This window comes from Geotrypetes seraphini, chromosome 12 (genome assembly GCF_902459505.1).
Source record: "Geotrypetes seraphini chromosome 12, aGeoSer1.1, whole genome shotgun sequence".
In the NCBI taxonomy this organism is placed as follows: domain Eukaryota; kingdom Metazoa; phylum Chordata; class Amphibia; order Gymnophiona; family Dermophiidae; genus Geotrypetes; species Geotrypetes seraphini.
The window spans coordinates 84,453,994-84,480,530 of record NC_047095.1 but is presented as its reverse complement, the minus strand read 5'-3'; the positions used below and the strand labels follow the sequence as shown (position 1 = coordinate 84,480,530).

General features: G+C 43.2%; 1 protein-coding gene across 7 annotated transcripts in view; it reads left to right on the top strand.

Annotated features, from left to right (window-relative positions):
* The window catches only part of RALGPS2 (Ral GEF with PH domain and SH3 binding motif 2), a 595,760-nt gene that overhangs the window by 505,085 nt on the left and 64,138 nt on the right, over nucleotides 1-26,537 (top strand). For all 7 annotated transcript variants that reach the window (XM_033915477.1, XM_033915478.1, XM_033915474.1 and 4 more), the window contains one exon: nucleotides 6,193-6,285. In XM_033915477.1, the coding sequence (XP_033771368.1) occupies nucleotides 6,193-6,285 (93 nt within the window). The remainder of the gene's footprint in view (nucleotides 1-6,192; nucleotides 6,286-26,537) is intronic.

The following is a 26,537-nucleotide window of genomic DNA, read 5'->3' as shown; positions in this document are numbered from 1 at the left end:
CTGTTGGCACCATTGAAGCCTCGGGCTTCGATTTTGCTACTGTTGTTTTTCCCTTCATGCCCCCTTCTCCGGGTTTTAAGAAGTGTCAGCGGTGTGCACACCCTATTTCTTTATCTGACCCGCACAAGTGGTGCCTTCAGTGTTTGGGTCCGGACCATAGGGCGGAAACGTGCACCCGCTGTAGTTCTCTTCAAAATAGAACTTTGAAGAACCGCCAAATTCAACAGCGGATTCTTTTTAGTGCCGCTATGGAAGTTCCACCGGCGTCGACTCCGGCGACTTCCTCCAAATCGGCACCGGTGGTTTCGACACCACAAGAGGTCTCTTCGGTGTCGCACCCTTCAGGTAAGCCGGCTAAGAAGACATCCCCTTCTGTTCTTGGCCCGCCAGTCGAACAAGCAGTGAGCCAAGTCCTGCAGACTGCGTGCCGGCCCCGCAAACACTCCGCTCCCATAGAAGTCACTGCCTCTTCATCGGCATCGATTTCGCCTGAGCGTCGAGCGACACCGCAGGTACCGAGCAAGAAAAAAGCGGTACCGGTGCCATCGGGACCGTCTCTGGATGAGCGTATAGCATCCATCCTTCAGGTCCAGCTTAAGGAGCAATTACAACACCTGCTCCCGGCTCTGTTAACTCCGAACCTTCCGGTGTCGGTACCCACTGAGCCTGCGGTACCGATAGTCGACCAGCCTATGTTATCAGCATCGACGTTATCGGTACCGCTAAAATCTGCCTCTTCCATTTCTATGCCTGTCTTATCGGCAGAGCCAAAGTCTCTTCGACGTACGGCTCATTCGGCCTCTGATCAGGTACCGCTTTCTGACACCCGTCCCGTTTTACAGTCACCGGGTACGGTGTCGATGCGTTCAGGCAAATCGATACGCAAAACCAGGCATACCGAATCCTCTACTCCTTTGTCTCAGGGCCATCTCCCATCAGTATGGGACCCTGATTTATGGGATGACTCCGATGATCCCCTCGGTACCGAGGAGGATTTTTCATCGGATGAGGCTAACCCATCAGTGCAGGATCCTGCTAGTAAGCCAGAGCACTTTTCCTTCACCAAATTTCTTAGGGAAATGTCAGACACCCTTTCTCTTCCCTTGGAATCTGATTCTAAGAAGTCAAAAGCATTCTTGGAGGCTTTGGACTTTGAACAACCTCCCAAAGAATTTTTAAAGTTACCCCTTCATGATATATTAAGGGAAACTTTTTACAAAAATTTGGAAACTCCTCTCAATATTCCAGGAGCTCCAAGGAAGTTGGAATCACTTTATAAAGTTATTCCTATCCCAGGATTTGACAAACCTCAGCTTCCACATGAATCTTTGCTGGTGGAGTCAACCCTCAAAAAATCTGCAGGCTCTAGTGTATATGCCTCTGCCCCTCCTGGCAGAGAAGGCAAGGCCATGGATAAATTTGGTAAACGACTTTACCAAAATGCTATGTTGGCCAACCGTTCAGGTAACTATGCGTTTCACTTTTCCTTTTACCTGAAACATCTTATCCAGCAGGTGGCCACTTTTCAGAAATATATTCCTGACCGCAAGCTTTCTGCTTTTCAACAATGCACTGCCAGTCTCTTGCAAAGCAGGAAGTTTATGGTCCGTTCCATCTATGACACTTTTGAACTGACCTCTCGAGCTACTGCTATGGCTGTAGCGATGAGACGATTGGCGTGGCTTCGCGTTTCAGACCTTGATGTGAACCACCAGGACCGCCTTGCCAATGCTCCCTGCCTGGGTGATGAGCTGTTTGGTGAATCTCTGGATACCACCACTCAGAAGCTTTCTGCTCATGAGACGAGGTGGGATACTTTATTGAAAAACAAGAAGAAACCTCCTCCTCCTCGTCCTTTCAGGCAGCAGACGTCCTATCAGAGGCGTTTTTCTGCTCGGCCGATTCAGCCTCAGCCTCGGAGGCAAAGGCAGCAACAACAACAGGCTCGCCAACAACAGCCGCCTGCCATGAAGCCTGTTGCTCAGACTAAACCGACTCAGCCCTTTTGACTCGCTTCTCCAGGGCATTGCCAGTCTTCCTCCTTCATGTCCTCTTCCGCAACCTATAGGAGGTCGACTAAACATTTTTCTAACTCGATGGGAAGTGATCACCACCGACCAGTGGGTGCTCTCTATCATAGCCCACGGCTACTCCCTCAATTTTCAGATCCTCCGCCGTTAGGCCTGCCAAAAGAGTCTGCTTCCAACAAGTCTCAGTCCCTCCTTCTAGCTCAAGAGGTTCAATCCCTCCTTCTTCTCAATTCCATCGAAGAAGTTCCTCAGGATCAGAGAGGTCAGGGATTTTACTCCCGGTACTTTCTAGTTCCCAAAAAGACCGGAGACCTCAGACCTATATTAGATCTCAGAGATCTCAACAAATGCTTGGTCAAGGAGAAGTTCAAAATGCTCTCTCTTGCCACCCTCTACCCTCTCATCTCTCAGGGCGACTGGCTATGCTCCCTCGATCTAAAAGAGGCTTACACACATATTCCTATCCATCTGACGTCCAGGCAATATCTACGCTTTCTCATCAATCAAACCCATTATCAGTACAAGGTGCTACCCTTCGGTCTGGCCTCCTCTCCCAGGGTATTCACCAAATGCCTGATTGTAGTAGCGGCCTATCTCCGCTCTCACAATTTTCAAGTCTTCCCTTACTTGGACGACTGGCTGATCAAAGCTCACTCTCCTCAGGTTCTGCTTGCCACCAACCAGACCATTCACTTTCTTCGGCTGTTGGGTTTCGAAATCAATCTACCCAAGTCGCACCTCATTCCAACCCAGCGACTTCAATTCATTGGAGCCATTCTGGACACTGTTCTGATGAGGGCGTTTCTTCCATCCAACCGCCTTCAGACCATCCTTCATCTCTGTCGGCAGGTGTTTCAACAGATTACCATCTCTGCCAATCACATAATGGTGCTATTGGGGCATATGGCTTCGACAGTACATGTCACCCCCTTCGCACGTCTCCACCTGCATACTTCTCAATGGATCCTAGCGAACCAGTGGTCACAAGCGACGGATCCTTGTTCACAACACATATCTGTGACCTCGTCTCTTCGACAGTCGCTTCTTTGGTGGTTGACATCTTCAAATCTATCCAGAGGTCTACTGTTCCATCTACCTCCTCATGAACTAGTCATCACCACAGATTCCTCCCCCTATGCCTGGGGAGCTCACTTGAACGAGTTCCAAACTCAGGGGTTTTGGACTGTCCAGGAAAAGAAACACCACATCAATTTCCTGGAACTCCGAGCGATGTTTTATGCCCTCAAGGCTTTTCAACATCTTCTCTTTCCTCAAGTACTACTCATTTGCACAGACAATCAAGTTGCAATGTACTACATCAACAAACAGGGAGGGACGGGCTTTCGCCTGTTGTGTCAGGAAGCCCAACGGATTTGGTCTTGGGCGACAGCTCGTCACTTATTCCTGAAGGCTGTCTACATTCAAGGGGAGCAGAATTCCTTAGCGGACAATCTCAGCAGAATTCTCCAACCTCACGAATGAACTCTCGATCCCACGACTCTTCAGTCCATTTTCGCCCAATGGGGCACTCCTCAAGTGGACCTTTTTGCAGCTCCTCACAATCATCAGCTGCCCCTGTTTTGCTCCAGACTCTACTCTCCTCACCGTCTGGCACCCGATGCATTTCTCTTGGATTGGACCAATCTCTTCCTATATGCATTTCCCCCTCTACCGCTCATGCTGCGGACATTGTTCAAGCTCAAGAGGGAACGAGCCACCATGATTCTCATCGCTCCACGGTGGCCCAAGCAACATTGGTTCTCCCTTCTACTTCAACTCAGTTGCAGGGAACCCATACCTCTTCCACTGTTTCCTTCTCTGCTTACTCAGCATCAACAGTCCCTATTACATCCCAACTTACAGTCTCTGCACCTGACAGCTTGGTTTCTCTTGGGCTGACTTCGGCTCATTCACTCCTTTCTCAGCCTGTCCGTTCTATCATTGATGCTTCAGGAAACCGGCCACTCTTCAGTGTTATCAACAGAAATGGTCTCGGTTTTCTTCCTGGTGCCTCTTACATCACCATAATCCCATGTCTCTGGCAGTGGGACTGGTGTTGGACTATCTTCTTTCCTTGTCTGACTCTGGCCTTAAATCTACTTCTATCAGAGTTCATCTTAGTGCCATTGCTGCATTTCATGAGCCAGTTCATGGAAAACCCCTCTCGGCTCATCCTCTGGTTTCTAGATTCATGAGGGGCCTTTTCAATGTAAAACCACCTCTCAAGCCCCCTCCTGTGGTTTGGGATCTCAATGTGGTTCTTTCCGCTTTAATGAAGCCTCCTTTTGAACCTTTGGCCACAGCACATTTCAAATTTCTCACTTGGAAAGTGGTCTTCCTGATAGCTCTCACTTCTGCCAGGAGGGTCGGTGAGTTGCATGCACTAGTGGCCGATCCACCTTTCACGGTTTTTCATCATGATAAGGTGGTTCTACGTACACACCCCAAATTTCTCCCTAAGGTTGTGTCTGACTTTCATCTTAATCAGTCCATTGTCCTACCTGTATTTTTTCCAAAGCCTCATTCTCATCCAGGTGAACAGGCTTTGCATACCTTGGACTGTAAACGTGCTTTGGCTTACTATCTCGAACGCACTAAACCTCACAGATCGTCTCCTCAACTGTTTTTGTCTTTTGATCCTAACAAGTTGGGTCATCCTGTATCTAAATGCACCCTATCCAATTGGCTTGCTGCTTGCGTTTCATACTGTTATGCTCAGTCGGGCCTGACACTGGAAGGTTCTGTCACGGGCCACAAAGTTAGAGCTATGGCAGCATCTGTAGCTTTCCTCCGTTCCACTCCTATTGAGGAAATCTGCAAGGCTGCTACTTGGTCCTCAGTTCATACTTTCACATCTCACTATTGTCTGGATGCATTCTCCAGACGGGATTGACACTTCGGCCAATCTGTTTTACAAAATTTGTTTTCTTAAAGGCCAACATTCCCTCCATCCCTCTTTTTTGTTAGCTTGGAGGTCACCCATCAGTCAAGAATATGCTGCCTGCTTGTCCTGGGATAAAGCACAGTTACTTACCGTAACAGGTGTTATCCAGGGACAGCAGGCAGATATTCTTGCATCCCTCCCACCTCCCCGGGTTGGCTTCTTAGCTGGCTTATCTTAACTGGGGACCGCACGCCTCTGTCGGGCGGGAAGGCACTCGCGCACGCGCGGTGCGGCCTAGCTAGAACTTTCTAAGTTCTTAGAGTGCAATCACTCTAAAATTGTCCATACCGGGGCTCCGTCGGTGCCGTCACCCATCAGTCAAGAATATCTGCCTGCTGTCCCTGGATAACACCTGTTATGGTAAGTAACTGTGCTTTCCAATAGAAAGGTGTGCCATTCTAGACTTCTGCCCTATCCTTCCTGCGCCTGCTACTGTTTCATACTTTTAATGCTTCTCCAAGTTAGTCTTGGATGCCAGTCAGCCCTTTGGGCCTTGCTGAATACTATATAATAGATTGAACGTTTCCAGGGTACTACCTGAGCTCCTTTGATGCTTCTGTCAGCTGTTGCTAGTTCATTAACTGTTAGTGTTTTATGTTAAAGCCGAACAGTTCTATCATTACGGAGTGTCCCATCTGTATCTTTACTTCACTTACTTGGTTTGAGCTCTAGTATGCTTGGGTACTAACTGCAGGTGGCAGTAGAACTCACAGTGAAGTAAGAGGGGCACAGAAAAAAATCCAGAGTGGTTTCCTTCTGCAGATAGCTTGCAGCCATAGGGAGATAACCGGCTTGTCTAGAATGACACTCCGATCTACTGGAAAAGATATTACCAAGGTAAGGACATAATCTCTTTAAGTGCTTCGATTTAGATTAGAAAGAGCCAACAACTCTGATAGGTAACACAGCATTTTTCTTTCATTTTTCTTCTGTTTATTTCTGTAGTGCCAGTTGAAATGGTAAAGAACTAGGCATTTCTTTCCTATTTTTTGCTGTCAGAAAAATTCAGCCAGTTCTTCTTTATACTCCAAACCACCACTGAAATGTCCTTGTTTAGTCATATTCTCTGTCTCAAGCTGTTGGAAGTTGTTGCAATTCTTTTGACTTTTGTTTGTTAGTATGCAGTATATAACTAAGTATTGCTATAGTATTGTATTTTAAGGATCCTAATATGCTAACCTTTTAAATAATTCTTTTGTACATTCTTATTGTATACAGGTGGCTTCATGGACAAAATATTGGGCAGCATTATGTGGGACTCAGCTTTTTTACTATGCTGCAAAATCACTGAAAGCTACAGAAAGGAAGCATGTAAGTAGAGTAGCTATTTACCCATATTCTATTTTCTATGGTCCTTAATGCAGTAGCTAGCAGCTCCTTAATGCAATAGCTAGCATTATGAGCAATGCTCTCCTACCTAGTCACTGTGTCCATCTCTATCTTGTCTTTGGATTCAAGTTAAAAGAAATATCATGTAGTAACAAAACGGAATATCTACTTCTAGCATGCCACTGCCTCAACGTAAGCACTTGCAGAAATTTAGTAAAACTTGGAACCTTATTAACTAGAACAGGGCTGCCCAAGTCCGGTCCTCGAGATCTACTGGCAGGCCAGGTTTTCAGGATATCCACAATGAATATGCATGATAGAGATCTGCATACCAAGAAGGCAGTGCAGGCAAATCTCTCTCATGCATATTCATTGTGGATATCCTGAAAACCTGGCCTGCCAGTAGATCTCGAGGACCAGACTTGGGCAGCCCTGAACTAGAATGTGGTAGCCCAGTCTCTTCCTGCCTTTTTACCAATAGGACCAGTTCAACAAATGCTTTCTTTGAACTTCCACTAGTACAGGGATCTCAAAGTCCCTCCTTGAGAGCCGCAATCCAGTCGGGTTTTCAAGATTTCCCCAATGAATATGCATTGAAAGCAGTGCATACACATAGATCTCATGCATATTCATTGGGGAAATCATGAAAACCCGACTGGATTGCGGTCCTCAAGGAGGGACTTTGAGATCCCTGCACTAGTAGAAGACAAAGGGCTAGATTCACTAAGCCCACCTTACCTTGCCAGTCCGTGCCCGATCCATGTCCGGGCTCCCTATTCACAATGCGTCCTTATGCTAATTAGGCTGATCGGAGGCACACCCCCAATCAACCACACGGATTGCAGAAGAGCAATCCTGATGCATGCACAGACTATCTTCTTTGCTTGTAGATGGTCTGTGCATGCGTCTAAGACCCCTCTGAGCCATGACTTTTTTTTTTTTTTTCACTTTTTACTTTTTTGTAGCCCAGTGAGCATGTGGTTTTAACCTGCTTTAAACCCGTGGGTTAAAACCACGGGCTTGCAGTGTGGGAAAGGGCAGGAGAGATTCGGAGCGGCAGGCAGGAGGATCCGCGGATGAGCTGAGCGGCGATGCGGGAGAGAGCAGGCAGGAGAGATCGAGGCAGAGCAGGCAGGAGAAATCCGGGGAATAGCATCAGGGCGGCAGGCAGGAGAGATTCGGAGCAGAAAAGAACAGGGCTTCAATGGAACTGGAGAGTCGGAAAGATGTTTGAGACTGGTCCCCAGCAGTCGCTTCTTGGGTTAATCGGCCAGCCCAGTCATAAGAACATAAGAAGTTGCCTCCACTGGGTCAGACCAGAGGTCCATCCTGCCCAGCGGTCCGCTCCCGCGGCGGCCCATCAGGTCCGCGACCTGTGAAGTGGTTACTGACCACTTCTATAATCTACCTCAAGTTCTATCTGTACCCCTCTATCCCCTTATCCTCCAGTCGGTTTCAAAAATTTCTTTGGTGAATTGCATCCCTATATACTTTGCATGCGTTTCCCCTCATTTACATGCACAGATTGGAAGCGGATCGCAGGAGAGGTTAGAGAATCGGACCAGAAGGAAATCTGGTCGCAAAGGGGTCGCAAACAAATCGGTACACGATCAATTTGCTTAGTGAATCTAGCCCAAAGACCCTACTGTCTTTCTTCTAAATTGATTAAGAGGTGTTAAGGAAATTTGCATAGATTTCAGCATGAACCCTGTAGTACCTAGGTGTTCTGCATAGACTCAGGGCTTGATTCTCAAAACATACCATGCCTGTAACAATGGTTGCTAAACCGGTTCCAGCTGGTTTAGTTTGCCAATATTTTACTGGTTGATTATCAGAACGGCTCATAAGGTTCTTTTCTGAGCTTCCTAACAGTCTCCAATTCAGAGCCTTAGGCCCCTTCCTGGTGCATCCCAAGATGCACCCAGAAGGTGGAGGCCCTCCATTTTGAAGAGAGAAGCCTGTCGGCTGGAGGGAATAGACATCCCTTTGACCAGCCTTTGTCATAAAGGTATGGGGAGGCGGGGATTGTCGGGGCAGGGGACCCTGGCAACAGGAGAGAGTGGGCATCCCTCCTGCCGGGAGTGTTAGGGGAGTTATCGGGGGTGGGGGACCCTGGCAACAGGAGGAGTGGGCATTCCTCCTGCCGGGAGTATTAGGGGGTTGTTGGGGAGGGGACGGTGGACCCAAGTTGCAGAAGGGAATGGGTATCCTTCTGCCGATCTTCTACAGCACAGGTGTCAAAGTTGGTCCTTGAGGGCCGCAATCCAGTCAGGTTTTCAGGATTTCCCCAATGAATATGCATGAGATCTATTAGCATACAATTAAAGCAGTGCATGCAAATAGATCTCATGCATATTCATTGGGGAAATCCTGAAAACCCGACTGGATTGCGGCCCTCGAGGAGGGACTTTGACACCCCTGTTCTACAGGGGTGGGGCCGGGCTGCAGCAGACAAGGGGGGTGTCAGTGAAGAGGGGAACATTCCCTCTGCTGTTCTCCCTGCATGCTATTATGCTGAAAATCACCCGTAAAATAAAAATCACTTCCACTATGGCCATTATATCGACGCTGAATTTTACTGGTGAGTTTTGAGATTCTTCCTCTCGGTGCAGTATTGCAGTCAGACTTTATATTCTAGCAAGGTCAAAGATTAACACTGGTGGTCGCATACATTGTGGGGAGGGGATTAAAAGTTAGATATACTCTCTGTCCCTCCTCCCTTGATCGCAACAGTTTCCTCTTTCAGCCCATCTCCATCCCCACAGTCCTCCTCTCGGCTATCCCTCCTCCCCCACATCCTTGCTAGTCTTTTTTTACCCTCTCAGGAAGATTTCAAAACTTAACAGTAAAATCTGATGGGCTGCTACCGAGTTCACAATTGTAACAATTTCAAATAGGCAAGTCATTCTCAAAAGACCCCGCATGCAAGTGAGGTTCGCGGATGTTCACATAGGCTCGCTAAATTTACATGAGATGAGTCACTGGTAGTAGTGATTAGCATATGCGCAGAATACACCCGCATATATTTTTAATTCAAGATCGGCAGGAGAGATGCCCACTCTGTCAGCACAGCCTTCAGACACCCACCCCTAGCAGCGGGAGAGATGCCCACTCCCTCCTGCCACGACACAAATCCTCTAACACTACTACCTCCCCCCCCCTCCGACAGCGGAAGAGATGCCCACTCTCTCCTGCTGCATCACACAATCCTCCGACACCACTACTCCCATCCACAGCGGAAGAGATGCCCACTCCTGTTGCATCACACAATCCTTCGACACTACTACCCCCACCCACAGCAGGAGAGATGGTCACTCCCTCTCATCGAATGATCTCCCAACATAACTACTCACCCCCCACCCTGCAGCCTTAAGCGCCTGGGCCAATCAGAGCCTTAGGCCCCTCCTTGGCACATCGCAGGATGAACCAGGAAGGGGCAGGCCCGTTATTTTGTAAGAGGCAGGCCTGCCAGTCAGAACAGGTAGGCATCCTTCTAGCCAATTTTGTCAATAAGGTAGAGAGGGGCGGGCGGTCGGCGGGGGCATAGGGGGAGTTGGAGGGAGTGGGCATCTCCTGTGGGGGGTGGGTAGTAGTGTCGGGGGACTGTGCAGCAAGAGGAAGTGGGCATCTCTCCTAGTGGGTGGTGAGTATTAATGTCGGGGGACTGTGCGGCGAGAGGGAGTGGGCATCTCTCCAGCTGCTGGGTAGGGGGATGGATAGTAGTGTCAGGGGGATTGTGTGACGCAATGAAAAAGAATGGGCATCTCTCCTGCCAATCTTCGATTTGGGGTTTTTGTATTTTTAATTTGTGGGGAGGGGTCTGAGCTGTTAAACCTTACTTTCCTGTGAGTGCCTGATCCATTCAGCGTTCAGGCACTGATCAGAAAGTAAGGCTACGATAGCTCAGACCTGACTGCAAATTTTGGCCGCAAATGTGGCACAATGAGGTTAGAGAAACACTCAGTGATGATAGAGAATTGCTTGGAATTCTCATTTTGATATTGACCTCGTTGTACTACATTTGCATGGCAGAATCGGAGACTGCTAGGAAACTCGGAAAAGACCACTGTAGCAGGTAATTAGGGTGTAATAAATCTGTCAGGCAATCGGATAAGCAATGAAGAAAATAAGAAGAAACACAAGCACTGACAAGTTAGATGCAAAGCATTGATAAAGACAGCTAAGAAAGAATCTGAAGAGAAACTTGCAAAAGAGGCAAAAACTCATAGCAATTTTTTTAGGTACAATAGAAGCAGAAAACTTGTGAGGGAATCTGTGGGACTTTTGGATGACCAAGGAGCGAAAGGGGCGCTCAGGGAGGATAAGGCCATAGCGGAAAGACTGAATGAATTCTTTGCTTCGGTCTTTACGAAGAAGATGTAAGAGATCTACCTGAACTGGAAATGGTTTTCAAGGGTGATGATGCGGAGGAACTGAAAGAAATCTCAGTGAATCTGGAAGATGTACTGAATCAAATCAACAAGTTAAAAAGTGATAAATTGCCAGGACTGGAAGGTATACATCCCAGGGTACTAAAAGAACTCAAACATAAAATTGCTGAAGTGCTGTTAGTGATCTGTAACCTGTTGCTAAAATCGACTATAGTACCCGAAGATTGGAGGGTGTCCAATGTTACGCCGATTTTTAAAAAGGGCTCCAGGAGAGATCCTGGAAATTACAGACTGGTAAGCCTCACTTGGTGCCGGGCAAAATGGTAGAAACCATTATAAAAAATAAAATTGTGGAACACGTAGACAAACATGATTTAATAAGACAGAGTCAGCATGGGTTCAACTGAGGGAGATCTTGCCTCACAAATTTGCTTGACTTCTTTGAAGGTGTGAATAAACATGTGGATAAAGGTGAGCCGGTTGATATAGTGTATCTAGATTTTCAGAAAGCTTTTGATAAAGTTCCTCACGAGAGGCTCCTGAGAAAATTAGAGTCATGGGATAGGTGGCAAAGTTCAGTTGTGGATTAGGAATTGGTTATCAGATAGAAAACAGAGGGTAGGGTTAAATGGTCATTTTTTTTCAATGGAGGAGAGTAAACAGTGGAGTGCCGCAGGGGTCTGTACTGGGACCGGTGCTATTTAACTTATTTATAAATGACCTGGAAATTGGAACGACGAGTGAGGTGATTAAATTTGCAGATGACACTAAATTGTTCAAAGTTGTTAAAACGTATGCGGATTGTGAAAAATTGCAGGCGTACCTTAAGAAATTGGAAGACTAGGTGTCCACGTGGCAGATGAAATTTAATGTGGACAAATGCAAAATGATACACATTGGGAAGACTAACCTGAATCACAGTTACCAGATGCTAGGGTGGTCCACTTTGAGGGTTAGCGCCCAAGAAAAGGATCTGGGTATCATTGTAGACAATACGATGAAACCTTCCGCCCAATGTGCAGCGGCAGCCAAAAAAGCAAACAGGATGCTGGGAATTATTTAAAAAGGGATGGTTAACAAAACTAAAAATGTTATAATGCCGCTGTATCGCTCCATGGTGCGACATCATTTGGAGTATTTTGTTCAATTCTGGTCTCCTTATCTCAAGAAAGACATAGTGGCTTCAGCTCCTGAGGACACCTGTGTGGCAAAACGCAAGATTGTGTTGGGCTGGCTTGAACATTTTGTCAGTTGTTGTTCAAGAGAGAACAAGATCTTATGAAAGCAGGAGTTGAATCCATGAAGCACCAGTTTGGCAAGGACATTTTAAATAAAATACTGGACAATGTGGAACTGATTATCCAGGTTTTCAGGGCAACAAGGGCATTTGCCTGGGTTGTCTGTTGAAATAGGTGTTTGTTATAAGTCAGAGGGTGGTATATTCAATATATTTATAATTTATGAAAAAAGTAAGGTTGATTAATAAATTATTAATGTAGTGTGCATATATGTAATGTAATGTAATTTATTTCTTATATACTGCTAATCCGTTAGGTTCTAAGCGGTTTACAGAAAATATACATTAAAATTATAAATAAGAAAGGTACTTAGAAATTCCCTTACTGTCCCGAAGGCTCACAATCTAACTAAAGTACGTGTTTCAAGTTTATTTAAATTTGATAAATCGCTTATTTGTCCTCCCTTTCCTTTTGTGTTTTACCTTAATTGTTGATTCTTTCCTATCGAACATTGTATTTCTTCCCCTTTTGTCCTATTGTTTGCTTGTTTTTGTATTATTTGCCTTGTTTTAATTAGTTTGTTTTTGATTATTTTATACCCTTGTTAACGTTACTCTCTATTTGATGTACATTTTAGAAATTTATTTTATTATGTGTACATCGCTTAGTAATTGTAATAGGCGATTAATCAAATAACAAATAAACTTGAAACTTGAATTACATACTAAGCGAGTAACATTAAAATATGAGATAGATCTAGAGTTCATTATACAACTTTAAAAGGGGTTAAAAACAAACTGACAGAACAAACAGACTCAGATACATAAGGGAAAGAAAAAGGAAGAGAAGACAGTTACAATATTGATATTTTTCATAATTGAGAAGAAAAGAAAAACCAAATAAGGGAAAAACATATGGAATGGGATTAAGATTGTTAGAAATGAATTATTTAAACATTAAGGCCCTGATTCTCCAAAAGTGCGTCCCGATTTTAGGCAGCTGTAGGCGTCCTACAGCTGTCTAATCAGCCAATCGGGATGCATGTTTTTTTAAAAATTGCTCCCCAGGCAGGCCGCCTATATTGAAGGCGAGGCTCGCAAGACACCTAGGCCCTGATTCTGTATAGGACGCCCGGGAGAGGCGTCCTATTCAGAATCGGCCTACACTAAAACCCCGATTCTGTAACCGGCGTCCATGTTACAGACGCTGGTTAGAGAATCGGGTTAGATTAGACACGGCCCGCTACACTTATCGCGGCAAGGGATCTCTCTGCCGCTATAAGTATAGCGGGCCGCGGCCTGTCCGATCGGATGCCCCCCCCTCCGACACTACCGACCGCCCGCCCCCCCCGACATTACCGATCTCCCTCCCACCCCAACACTACCAATCGCTGGCAGGAGGCCCCTTCCTGGCCCATCCCGCCGAAGCCTAAGGCCTGATTGGCCCAGGCTCTAGAAGCCTGGACCAATCAGGCCTTAGGCATAGCGGGTCCGCCCATCCCCACTTAATCTAAGGCCTGATTGGCCAATCAGACCTTAGACTTAGTGGGGATGGGCAGACCCGCTATGCCTAAGGCCTGATTGGTCCAGGCTTCTAGAGCCTGGGCCAATCAGGCCTTAGGCTTCGGCGGGATGGCCGGGAAGGGGCGGGCCCGCCTCATTTCGACGAGGCGGGCCTACCAGCTGGACGGGCAAGAACCATCTGGCCTGAAGAACAGGTTAGTTTGGAGGTTTGGGGGTTGTTAGCGATCCATATTGTCGGGGGGGGGGCATCTTCTGGCAGGAGGGTTTGGGCAACCTCCTGCCAGCGATCGGTAGTGTTGGGGTGGGAGGGAGATCGGTAATGTCGGGGGGGGCGGTTGATAGTGTGGGGGGGGCAGTCGGTAGTATCGGAGGGGGGGCATCCGATCGGACAAGCCGCGGCCCGCTATACTTATAGCGGCAGAGAGATCCCTTGCCGCGATAAGTATAGCGGCTGCGTCTACTTACAATGTAGACCAGCATTTTGCTGGCCTACATTTTAAGGTTTCTTCCTCTACTAGGGAGACGCGTAGGGCCACCTATGTTCGCCTAAGGCTCTTAGGCGAGCTTAGACGTCTTACGGGTCTCCCTAGGCTCCCGGAGGCGCCTTCAGGCCTGCCTGGGGAGCATTTTTTTAAAAAACGTGCATCCCAATTGGCTGATTAGACAGCTGTAGGACGCCTACAGCTACCTAAAATCGGGACGCACTTTTAGAGAATCAGGGCCTAAATGCATCTCTAAATAGAAAAGTTTTTAAATTATTTTTGAATCTGCTGAGATCTTTAACTTCTCTTATATATAAAGTCAAGGCGTTCCAGGTTAAAGGGGCCATTACAGAATATATATCGTGACGTCTGGTTCCAATAATTTTCAAAGAAGGAACCATTAGCAGTCCCTGAGATGTAGATCGGAGTGAACGTGTCGTGTTGTAAGGGATGAGCAACCGATCTATAAATTGAGGTTCGTTGGTGGATAGCGTTTTAAATACTGAAAGCAAAATTTTATAGGTTATTCGTTGGTTAATGGGAAGCCAATGTGAGTCAATCAAAAAGGGAGTTACATGATCAAATTTTTTTCCATTATGAATGATTTTAACTGCAGTGTTTTGGATTATTTGTAAACGTTTCTTTTCCTTTTGAGTAATGTTTAACAATAGCGAGTTACAATAATCAAGCTTGGCGATGACAAGTGAGTGTATTAAAATGTTTAGGGATTTGGGTTCTAGAAACTTAAACATAAAACGAATCATACGCAAACGATAGAAACAACATTTGACAACATTACTGATGTGATCATGGTAAGAAAGTTTATCATCGATAATAACTCCAAGTATCTTCAATGATGATACTAGGTTTATAGGTATGTTGTCAATTAAAAATGGAGCCGATAGTTTTAACCCCTGTTTAGTTGGGAAGAGTAGTGCTTTCGTCTTAGTTATGTTTAGAGCTAGTCTGTTGTGTATAAGCCAATTTTTGATTTTTTCAAATTTCTGGTTGATTAAATGTATTTCATTAATGTTTTCAGGGTTGAAGGGATGAATTAATTGAATTTCGTCTGCGTAAGCATAGGTGGTAAAGCCTATAGACTGACCTAGACTTAGTAAAGGAGCAAGAAAGATATTAAAAAGTAAAGGAGACAAAATAGAACCCTGAGGAATGCCATAATTGTGTGAGAAAGAATTGGAGATTGAATTATTAAAGTGAACCGTAGATGACCGATTAGATAGAAAGGAAGTAAACCACTGTAAAGTTAGATCACAGACGCCTATGGTTTTTAATCTATCTAGGAGTAGAGAATGATCAATAGTGTCAAATGCAGCTGAGAGGTCGAGAGAAAAGAGTATGACGGAGTTATGATGATCTAAATGGTAATTAATATTAGTAATAAGGCCTATTAATGAATATTCGGTGTTATGATTTTTCCTAAAACCGGTTTGATTAGGGTGTAGTAACTTAGTGGATTCTACAAAGTCAGACAGTTGGTTGAATACTACTCTTTCAGTTATTTTTGCCAAAAAAGGGATATTGGCAATGGGACGGTAATTCGCGGGTTCCTCTAAGCTTGTTTTGCAATCTTTTATTAAAGGAAAGATTGTAGCGGTTTTCCATGCCGAAGGAAAAATGCCAGTATTAAGGCTTTTTAATACAAAGGAATGTATGAATGGGCCGAAACAGGAAAGGTATTTTTTTAGGATTAAAGGTAAAATAATCTCCGATGAAGAGCCTTTTAAGTTTACTTTTTGAATGATGTGTTCGATATCTGACAAGGAAGGGATGTTAAAGGTAGAACATTTGGCAAATGGAAGTTGATAATTGTTTAAAGTGTCTGTAGGATCGGTGGTTGAGATAGATTCAAAAATTTTTCGTATGTTTTTAATTTTTTCACAAAAAGAGTTAGCCAAGTCTTGAGCTGTTAAATCCATTTTGTTACCTTCCTTTTGCTGGTTGGGAGTGATGGATTTTAAGATGGAGTAGAGTATAGAGGGGTTTTTAGTTTTAATAATTTTGGTGGAATAATAGGATCTTTTGGCTTCATTGATTTTTGATTTGCAAAAAAGTGATTTTTCTTTAAAAAATTTCAAATTTTCAACTGATTTGTTTTTGCGCCATTTCCTCTCAAGGGACCTAAGTTGTCTTTTAATTAGAGAGAGCTCATGTGAATACCAGGGATTTTGGGTTTTTCGAGTGGAAATGGTTTTATTAATAAACGGTGCTTCTCTATCCAGCAATAGTTGGATAGCTGAGTTCCATGTCATAAGTTGATCTTCTAGAGAATCAGCTTCAGATATTAAAGAGTTTGCGTTAAGGAAAGAAGAGATGGAAGATGACTCTAATTTTGTGTAGTCCCGATAAGTAATCGTTTTAGGGGAAGGAATAAATGTTTGTTTATTGTTAGAAAGTAATGTAAAAGTGATAAGATGATGATCTGACCAGGGAACTGATATGTTATGAAGATTAGAGTACATAGAGCAATCAGAATTTGGGATTAAAATCATAACCAAAGTATGTCCAGCCGAATGTGTCGCATCTAGGATTAAAGGTTGTAGATTCAGGGCGTCGATGTAAGTTGTGAATTCACTTGTTATAGGGTTTATAAATTCATCAAAATGTATGTTGAAATCTCCTAAGATTAAAGGATGTTCTGATGAGGAACAGAAATCGAAGATCAAATTTTGAAGAAGAGATAGACAATTCTGAATTATAGGAGGAGGGATGTAAAGTAGTAAGATGTCTATTTTTGGATTGATAGTAAATTTGATTTGAAGAAATTCAATTGCTACCTTTCCAGTGGAATGGTCAACAGATTTGATAATGTTATTGAAATAAACGATGGCTAGTCCGCCTCCTTTTTGTTTATGACGATGGTTGAATACAAAGGAGTAATTTGGAGGACAGCAGTAGGAAAGATAGGCTTCTTCGCCTTCTGTCAACCAAGATTCTGTTAAGCATAGAATGTGAAGACCTTGTGAAATAATCATTTCTTTAATTAAATGATATTTTCCTTTAATGGATCTTACATTAATGAGTCCTAATTTTAAATGTATTTGTTTTTGAGTATTGGTGACAGAAGAAACTAATGAGGATGTGATTGAAAGGCTGTTATTAGAATTGATGAGAGGAAAAGTTTGTAGAACGATTGATGTATTCATCGATTGACGCGGAATGTTGAATTTATTCTTTGGGGGACGAAAACCCCAATGTGTTGGTATATTTAAAGGTAGGTTTGAAGAGGGAGATGGTTGGCAGGAGACTTGTAGGGTCATAATTAATAAATGTAAAAAAACCAATAAAAATAGGTAGTTTAAATAAAAACGCCAGAGAGCAAATTGCTTGATGCTTAAGTGTTTTGTGATAGAAGTAATGAAAGTAAAAGCGCCCTCAAGTTGCGCACGAAGAAGCGCACTAAGGAGCAGTACCTGCTCCTTTTGCGCGCTCCTTCGGCGTGCGCCGCAAATGGCCAAGTTTTATGGAGCATGGGCAGACCTGGAAGGTGGGAGGAGTCCAGCGGGCCGCCGCTTTGCGATTCAAGGAGAGAGGAACTCTAAAAAGGTACAACAGTTAAAACAAAGATAAGCAGGCAAATAAAATAACCAAGTAAAATATAAATTAATCTAAAAAGGTGACTTCAGTGCGCTAGTGCAGTCTAAGGTGTTGTGAGATGTGCGCCGCAAATGGCCAAGTTTTATGGAGCATGAGCAGACCTGGAAGGTGGGAGGAGTCCAGCGGGCCGCCGCTTCGCGATTCAAGGAGAGAGGAACTCTAAAAAGGTACAACAGTTAAAACAAAGATAAGCAGGCAAATAAAATAACCAAGTAAAATATAAATTAATCTAAAAAGGTGACTTCAGTGCGCTAGTGCAGTCCAAGGTGTTGACTATATTGATCTAAGTACTTTGGAAGGTAGAAGAGAGGAGAGAAAGGAATAGATGCAGAAGGAGGAACCGTTGAACAATAGAATTCTGGAGAAATTTGAATGATAGAAATAGAACAAAACAAGTGGCAAAACAATAAATAAGATTAAAAATAATTCATAAACTGGAAAGAAAAAGAAAATTAAAACATTGTCTTCAATCCACGGTTTCAGCGTCAGTGATGAAGTGGAGCAAGTAAGTTTAGGAGGAGCGATGACGTTCCCAGAAAAAGGGCTTCTTCAGGGAAGAGACTTGGCTGACAGTCCCAGGATGCCCATGTCTCCTCCCCTGCGATGGTCTCCTCCATGCATTCCTCCCCATGACACACTGCCCGTGCCCCAGCCGCCACCATGAATGGCTGCTCCAAGGAGACTGCCCCAGATGAGGCCAACGGTGACTGCAAGAATTCCTCCTCTGCGGAAAAGCCGCCCGGTGTTGTTGTCGGTATGTGCTAGCGCCGCTGGGGCAGACAGGGGACCCCTGCCCTGCTGTTGCTGCGTTCATCACAGCACACAGACTATGTGACACCGGCAGGAAGGTCTGGAGAAAAGCCAGGCTGATGGACGATGGGACTCCGGGGCAGAAGTTCCCAGACTCCGGGCCGGGCAAGCGCCGATCAGGCCGCCGCCGCCGGAGCCAGGTGTGCAGGAGACAGGCGGAGGCGGCGAAAAGGATTGCACCGACCACGGGGTACTGAAGCCGGATATTGGGGGTGAGGTGGAGCCTCCCAGTGCCGGGGGACCGGCCATCTCCTGTCTCAGGCAGTCCGCTGAAGCCAGCACTTCCTAAACCCCCTCCGCCGCAGTTCAGCAGGTGACTCCCGGTGAGCCTCAGAGCGATCCTGGTTGTGGCCTGCAGATAGGCAATGGCGGCGGACGACAACGGCGGCGACACCACAATGGCCTCCATGCCGGAGAGCCCGTCGGTCATATGTGACAGCATCCCACCAGGTCTGTTCAGCCTCAGCTCACCGCTGTGTTCAGGTCTGGGCGACAGGTACCGCGGTTCAGGCGACCGAAGTCCCTCGGCTGCTGCTGTTGCTGCGGAGAACGACCCGCCGCTAAACCTCAGTCGCCGCCAACCTCCGACCTCGACCACAGGAGAAGGCCACCATGACCGTTGCATGCGGGTCAAACCGTCAAGAAAAGACAGCAGGCTCCAAATTTAAAACAACAAGATCAACAAAAATGAAAAAAAATTAGAAAAGAATGTTACAGGAGTATAAATGTAGATAATAAAACCAAATTAAACCAAATTAAATAAAGAAACCAAAAAAACATAAACACAAACAAAGAAAACGGCGGGAGTCACCACAACAGCAATCTTACCCAGCGCCATCTTGAAAAAAATAAATAAATAAATAAAAATATATATATATATATATATATATATGTATTAGTTCTTCTCTTCTTCTAAATGTATGTTATGTGGTTAAAAAAAAAAGAAAGAAAGAAATAGTGGCGCTAAAAAAGGTTCAAAGAAGATCAACCAAGATGGTAAAGGGGATGGAATTCCTCTTGTATGAGGAAAGACTAAAACGGTTAGGGATCTTCATCTTGGAAAAGAGACGACTGAGGAGAGATATGATTGAAGTCTACAAAATCCTGAGTGGAGTAGAACGGGTACAAGTGGATCGATTTTTCACTCTGTAAAAAATTTACAAAGACTAGGGGACACTCGATGAAGTTACACGGAAATGCTCTTAAAACCAATAGGAGGAAATTTTTTTCACTCAGAGAATAGTTAAGCTCTGGAATACATTGCCAGAGGTTGTGATAAGAGCGGATAGCATAGCTGGTTTTAAGAAAGGTTTGGACAAGTTGAGGGAGGAAAAGTTCACAGTCAGTTATTGAGAAAGACATGGGGGAAGCCACTGCTTGCCCTGTATTGGTAGCATGGAATATTGCTACATCTTGGGTTTTGGCCAGGTATTAGTGACCTGGATTGGCCACCGTGAGAACGGGCTACTGGGCTTGATGGACCATTGGTGTGACCCTTTAAGGCTATTCTTATGTTTTTATGTCTAGGGAAATGAGAACACCTACTGCTAATTATCAGGTTCAGATTTACACAATCTTATTAGAATGATGAGACCAGAATATCTGAAACAGATTTTATTATGAAAATAGAAGAATAATATATATAGCAAGCTGTAAATAATAACAACTAATAATTATTCACAAATATCTTTGTAGATATATCAGCACACAACTATTACATATGTATAATCACTAAGCAACTAGAAAATATGACTAATTATCGCACAATATATATTTTCTTATAATATGATTCCTGATAAGAATATAGCAGCAAATCTGATATGATTAACTTGGCAAGCAAGAGTCCTGAATGAACCTTATCCTTACCAAAACAAGATCCTATTCTAACCCAGCAAGACTAAACCCCTTTTCTACAAAGCCGCACGGTAATGGCCCCGAAGCCCATAGAGATTTAAAGGGCTTCGGGGCTGTTGTCGCACAGCTTTGTAGAAGAGGGGATAGGAGATAGATTCCTGTCTCACCAATTGGGTCCAGAAGATGTCAGCTCCACCCGGTGATGGATTTATCTTCTTTTAGCTACAAGCATACAGTGAGCCTTACATCTAGTCTAGCAGATGGAGAATTCTTATTCAGTTAGCACAAAGGTCGCTTCCCTCTAGTAATAGCCAATGCAGCAAGTTTATTTCAAGTTTCAAGTTTATTTAAAAATTTTATAAACCGCCCAATCGGCCTTCTAGGCAGTTAACATTATGTTAAAAACATATATGGGATAACTATATATCCTTTAAAACAATAATCATTATTTAAAACATTTAAAAACAATACAAAAACAAACAGGAACAAAAAAGGGAAGAAGGGTAGAACTACAATTTATCAAGTAAGAAAGAGAACATACAGGGAAAGAACAAAAAGGAGGATATCTAAAAGTAGAATAAAAGTATGTAGCCCTAAAAGGGGCATTTAGGTCTTGAAAGCATCAAGAAAAAGAAACAATTGCTAGTCCTTTGTAGTGCACGTTGTAAATCAGAGACAAAGTTCAGCAGTGTCCCAAAAACAAACAGTTTCTGATTCCCCAGATCTCAACTGAGAGCAGACACACCCAAGATTCTTTCTTATCAGTTCTTATTGTCCCCTGCATAGTGCTAAGGAGCTACACAACTATAGGTCTGAGCTCCCCCAAACCCAAAATTGTCTAACTCAGTATCGCGCGGCAGAGTCTTACTGCGTGCACAGGTGACCCATAGAGGACCAATCAGAACAAGTCCAGCAGGGGCATTATGGTCACACAGAAGAATAATGAATAGTGTTCTTGCGAAAGGTCCTTGGGAGACAGCCAGATGTGCCAAAATGATAATAGCACAAGGCACTGTTCATAATAATAGATGGGAAGCTGCCTCTCTTCCGCGTTCATATGGCAGCGGAGTTCCAGTGATGGTAGATATCCTTGGTTGTGCATTCACAGATCTTGTAAACACATCCATAATGCTTCAGGAAAGCAAAGATGGTTCTTGGTCTAAGTTTCAGGTGTGCAGTTTTCCAACAGGTAAAGCAGGAATCACCACAGTAAGCCGTTTTGATAATCTGCCATTAAAATACATGCATGCTAAACTGGCTGGAACTGGTTTAGCAAGCGCGTTAAAGGCACGTTTAAGTTTTTTGAGAATCTTCCCCTCAGTATCCTGCCACCACTAGTTTTGGTTGGCCCACTACCCTTACCAGTTCTTGCTTTCTTTGCTCCCCATCATTACTGCATTCTCTTTAAATTAATCATTACCACCACTTTCTCAACCTCCTCCCACCACCTCTTTTTTTTTTTTCTCTAACCCCCAATTACCAGTACTACTTACTTTCTCCTTCACCCTTCCCAATTCCTACAGTACAAAACATATTATATATCTCTCTCAGCTCTTCCATCATCACCAGTCTTTCTCACTCCCATTCATCACCAGCCTGTTGCTTCTTGTTTCTAAAATACCCTACATCCCAGCCAGCTTTTCTTGGCCCCTCAGTCCTCACTAATTATTTCTTTCTTTCTTTTTTTTTTCTTTATTTATGCAGAATTTAATAATTTACAATATCAGATGATACCAAGGAAAAAAGGATTCTTAAACATAATTTAACAGTAATTATACATACAAAACAATATTCCTTTCAAAGCCCACATCAATGGGGAGACATGGCACCATTTCTAATTACAAAAAGATAAGAAGAAAACAAAGAAATGGTTCTTGATTCATACTTTTATGAATCTTAAACCCTTCAGTACTACTTGGGACTTTAATCTCCTCCAAATTCTCAGTTGTGAAACAACAAAAGAAAAAGGAAAAATTCATTTTTGTTCTCTAGCTAATAAAAACTGTTGCAGTTGAATGGGGTCCCATTTACTTGATGTAGCTTGGAGCAGTGGTTTTTAACTTAGTTCTCAGGGACCACCTAGCTATTCAAGTCAGGTTTTCAGAATATCCACATGGCTATGAGAGGTTTGCATACTAAAAAGACAGTGCATGCAAAGACTGTCTCTTATGGGGCATGACATCTCATAGAGAGATTCTGAGTAAGTGTATAGGATTTATTGAAATTCGACTTCTGTTGTTTGGAACAGTTTTCTAAGTGCAAAAATTTGGACAAGTATTAAACTTAATAGCAGTACACAGATCAACAATTCAACTGTAACTATTATCCATTTGCATATCATTTTTATGCACCCTGCTATGAACCTCCTGTTCTTGTATAAACTCCAAAGCTTGTTTAATTCCATTTAGTGTTTTAGTTGGTCTAATTTAATTAAAATATTCTTGGCACACTCACAATGTCGTTTCTATATTAAATGCACATGGAATCCATTTCTTTGGATCAGTAAAAGAGTCTCCTTGGTATGTGTCCAAATTATGCTTAACTGTAATTACATGGAAACATGTGGAGGTAATTTTATAAAAGTTTGCCATTGCAGAATGTCTAAAAAGTCACCAATTTTCAAAGGATAAATCACTGGGCTGCAGAAGAGATACAAACATACATCTTCTGCTAAACACATTTAGAATGATCTTTGTTCGCTCTGTTATTATGAGCAGCAGATAATATCTTAGAAAAATTCTCATGATAGCAAAGTATTGCTTTGGAAAATAGTCACAAAGATGACAAAAAAAAGCAGAGATAACCAAATCATTAAACTGGCGAAGGAACTTTTATGAAATCCAATATACAGGGTGTCACAAAAATCACTACACACTTTTAATAAATTCTTAAAAATTACACAAGAAACTGAGTTTATTCATATTCTTAGCAACAAAAGAGTGGTTGAAGTTTTACTTGCTAGGCTTGCCATCACGTTCCAACGCCTTGAAGACTAGTTGTAAACCTCCACATGAGCACCTCCATTTTCGGTAACTTTCAGCCACTTTTGGATGCAAGCCTCTCCAATGTTTTGCAGCAACTCTTTCCTGACCTCAATGCAGGCCATACGTATTCTTTCCTCAAGCTGTGACAGGTTATTGGGCTTATTCTTTTGCTGATGGCCACAAGTCTCTGTGAATGATACCTGGAACGAAATAGAAAAAGTGTGTAGGCTTTTGGGACACCCTGTATGTACAGTAGCAGAACAAGAACCTGACATGGACCTTTTTTCACCTAAAAAGTCTGCATTAGGGGTCTGGAGAAATCTGATGCAGTCTTTTTAGCCAAAACACAGTCTGTGTCAGGTCCTTATTCCACAATTGTACATGAGTTGGATTTCATAAAAGTTCCTTTACCAACTTGATTTGGTCATCTCTGCTTTTTTTGTTGTTTTTGATATTTGGCACAGAGTTTGTTTTTTGCTATTTGAAAATTATCAGTCATTGGTCTTAAGAAAAACCTCTACCCTTTTTCTATTTTTTTCTGAGCTTTCCTTTTACTTTTGCATTTTAAAATTTACTTTTATCTAAAATATAAAAAAAAAAAAAAATCTAATTTCTAAAGAGAACTTCATCTGAGTCGATGATCTTAGACTCCATTGTTGGGTCTAACACTAATGATGGCTGGACTTTCACAAAGCTGAATCAGGTTAATTCTCCAAACTTAGTTTAAACAGAATATATAAAACCATTTTCATTATATCCCAAGTTAATACTTGTGTTATCAAATTCTCATGCTAGTCACATGTCATATTTTGTTTTGAGAACCTTATATTTATTTATTCAGTTTTCTATACCATTCTCCCAGGGGAGCTCAGAACAGTTTACATGCATTTATTCAGGTACTCAAGCAGTTTTCCCTCTGTCTTGGCGGGCTCACAATCTATCTAATGTACCTGGGGCAATAGGGGGATTAAGTGACTTTCCCAGGGTCACAAGGAGCAGCGTGGGTTTGAACCCACAACCTCAGGGTGTTGAGGCTGTAGCTTTTAACCACTGTGCCACATTCTTCCCCCCCCCCTCACAATATCATCATAGCCTACTTAAATTCTTCTCACACTTACTGGGCTGCAGAGGATCTACTGATATATACCCCACTTTTTATAAAATATTCAAATTTTATTGCAACTAATCAAATTCCTTCATCAAAACTACATGACTCATAATTCTCAACACCAAATGATAGGCTAATTTAAACTAGAAAAGCCAATCCAAGATATTCCTCTTCTTTAAAAAGTATTTTTTCATCCTATCATTTAACCCATTGGGCTCTAATGTATTGTTTTATTTACATACTCTACTGTAAAACATGTCAAGAACAAGTAGTACTAAAACAGCTATGATATGCAATTTTCTAATGTAAGCTATCTACATAGAATCTTGAACATGGGTGTTAGTAGAATGAGTTGCACAGCTTTTGTCAAACTTTGCATTTTTTATTTTTTTTAAAATCTTTATTCAATTTCCAAACTTTAATTGTGCACACCAATAAATACATGTACATATGATATTAAAAGTAAAGCATAAAGTTATTCAGAGTAGTGAAGGCACAGGGGGATTGTGAAGACCAGCAACATTACATAATCAAGCTTGAGAAATGGGCATCGACATGGCAAATGAGGTTCAACGTGGATAAGTGTAAAGTGATGCATGTCGGGAACAAAAACCTCATGCACGAATACAGGATATCTGGGGCAGTACTTGGAGAGACCTCCCAGGAAAGAGACTTGGGAGTTCTGATCGACAAGTCAATGAAGCCGTCTGCACAATGTGCGGCGGCAGCAAAAAGGGCGAACAGAATGCTAGGAATGATTAAGAAGAGGATCACGAACAGATCGGAGAGAGTCATCATACCGCTGTATTGGGCCATGGTATGCCCTCACCTGGAATACTGTGTCCAGCACTGATCGCTGTACATGAAGAAGGACAAGGTACTACTCGAAAGGGTTCAGAGAAGAGTGACTAAAATGGTTAAGGGGCTGGAGGAGTTGCCGTACAGTGAGAGATTGGAGAAACTGGGCCTCTTCTCCCTTGAAAAGAGGAGACTGAGAGGGGACTTGATCGAAATGTTCAAAATACTGAAGGGAATAGACTTAGTAGAGAAAGACAGACTGTTCATCCTCTCCAAGGTAGGGAGAACGAGAGGACACTCTCTAAAGTTGAAAGGGGATAGATTCCGTACAAACGTAAGGAAATTCTTCTTCACCCAGAGAGTGGTGGAAAGCTGGAACGCTCTTCCAGAGTCTGTTATAGGGGAAAACACCCTTCAGGGTTTCAAGACAAAGTTGGACAAGTTCCTGCTAAACTGGAACGTACGCAGGTAAGGCTGGACTCATTTAGAGCACTGGTCTTTGACCTGAGGGCCGCTGCGTGAGCAGACTGCTGGGCAGGATGGACCATTGGTCTGACCCAGCAGCGGCATTTCTTATGTTCTTAAACTTACATGTATTAATGAAAAAGTATTTTCCCCCACCCTCCCACCTAGTACTAATTAAATTATATACCTTCAAGTACTATCTAAACATAATCCCTAAATCAATTCCAAAGAAGACCTCCCCTCCCCACCCTGGTTGTGTATGTTTAAAAGATAATTAAAAGAAGTAATTTATCAATCCTTACAATACTTAGTTAATGGTTCCCAAACATCCATAAATTACTTTGCATATTTTTGACAAGTGGCCATGCCCACTTCTAGTTTGGTCAGCCAGTCAGTGATAAGGATCCACCCACTTGCCCGCCCTTTTATGTCATCACTTACCACAGAAGTCAGACTTATCAGCCTATAATTCCATACTTCTTCCTTACTTCCACTTTTGTGTAGAGAGACCACATCTGCCCTTCTACAGTCATCCAGTACCACTCCCAATTCTAGAAACTCGTTGAAAAGGTCAGTTAGCGAAGCTACCAGAAATTCCCTAAGTTCCTTCAGCATCCTCTGATGTACACCATCAGGCCCCATCGCTTTGTTACCTTTATTTTAGCTAGCTCCTCAAGAATACAACCCTCTGAAAATCGATCAGGGTCTATTACTCCTCCATCCCTATTCACATTTGTCTTCTGCAGTCCCGGCGCTTCAGCCATTAACACAGAACAGAAATATTTGTTAAGCAATTCTGCCTTTTCTTTATCAGCTTCTACATATTCCTCCACTTCACCTTTGAGCCTCACAATGCCACTTTTGCACTTCTTCCTATCACTAATATATCTAAAAAATGTCTTGTCTCCCCATTTTACCATGTCGACTATTTTTTATTCCATTTGCTTCTTTGCTTTCCTGACTACA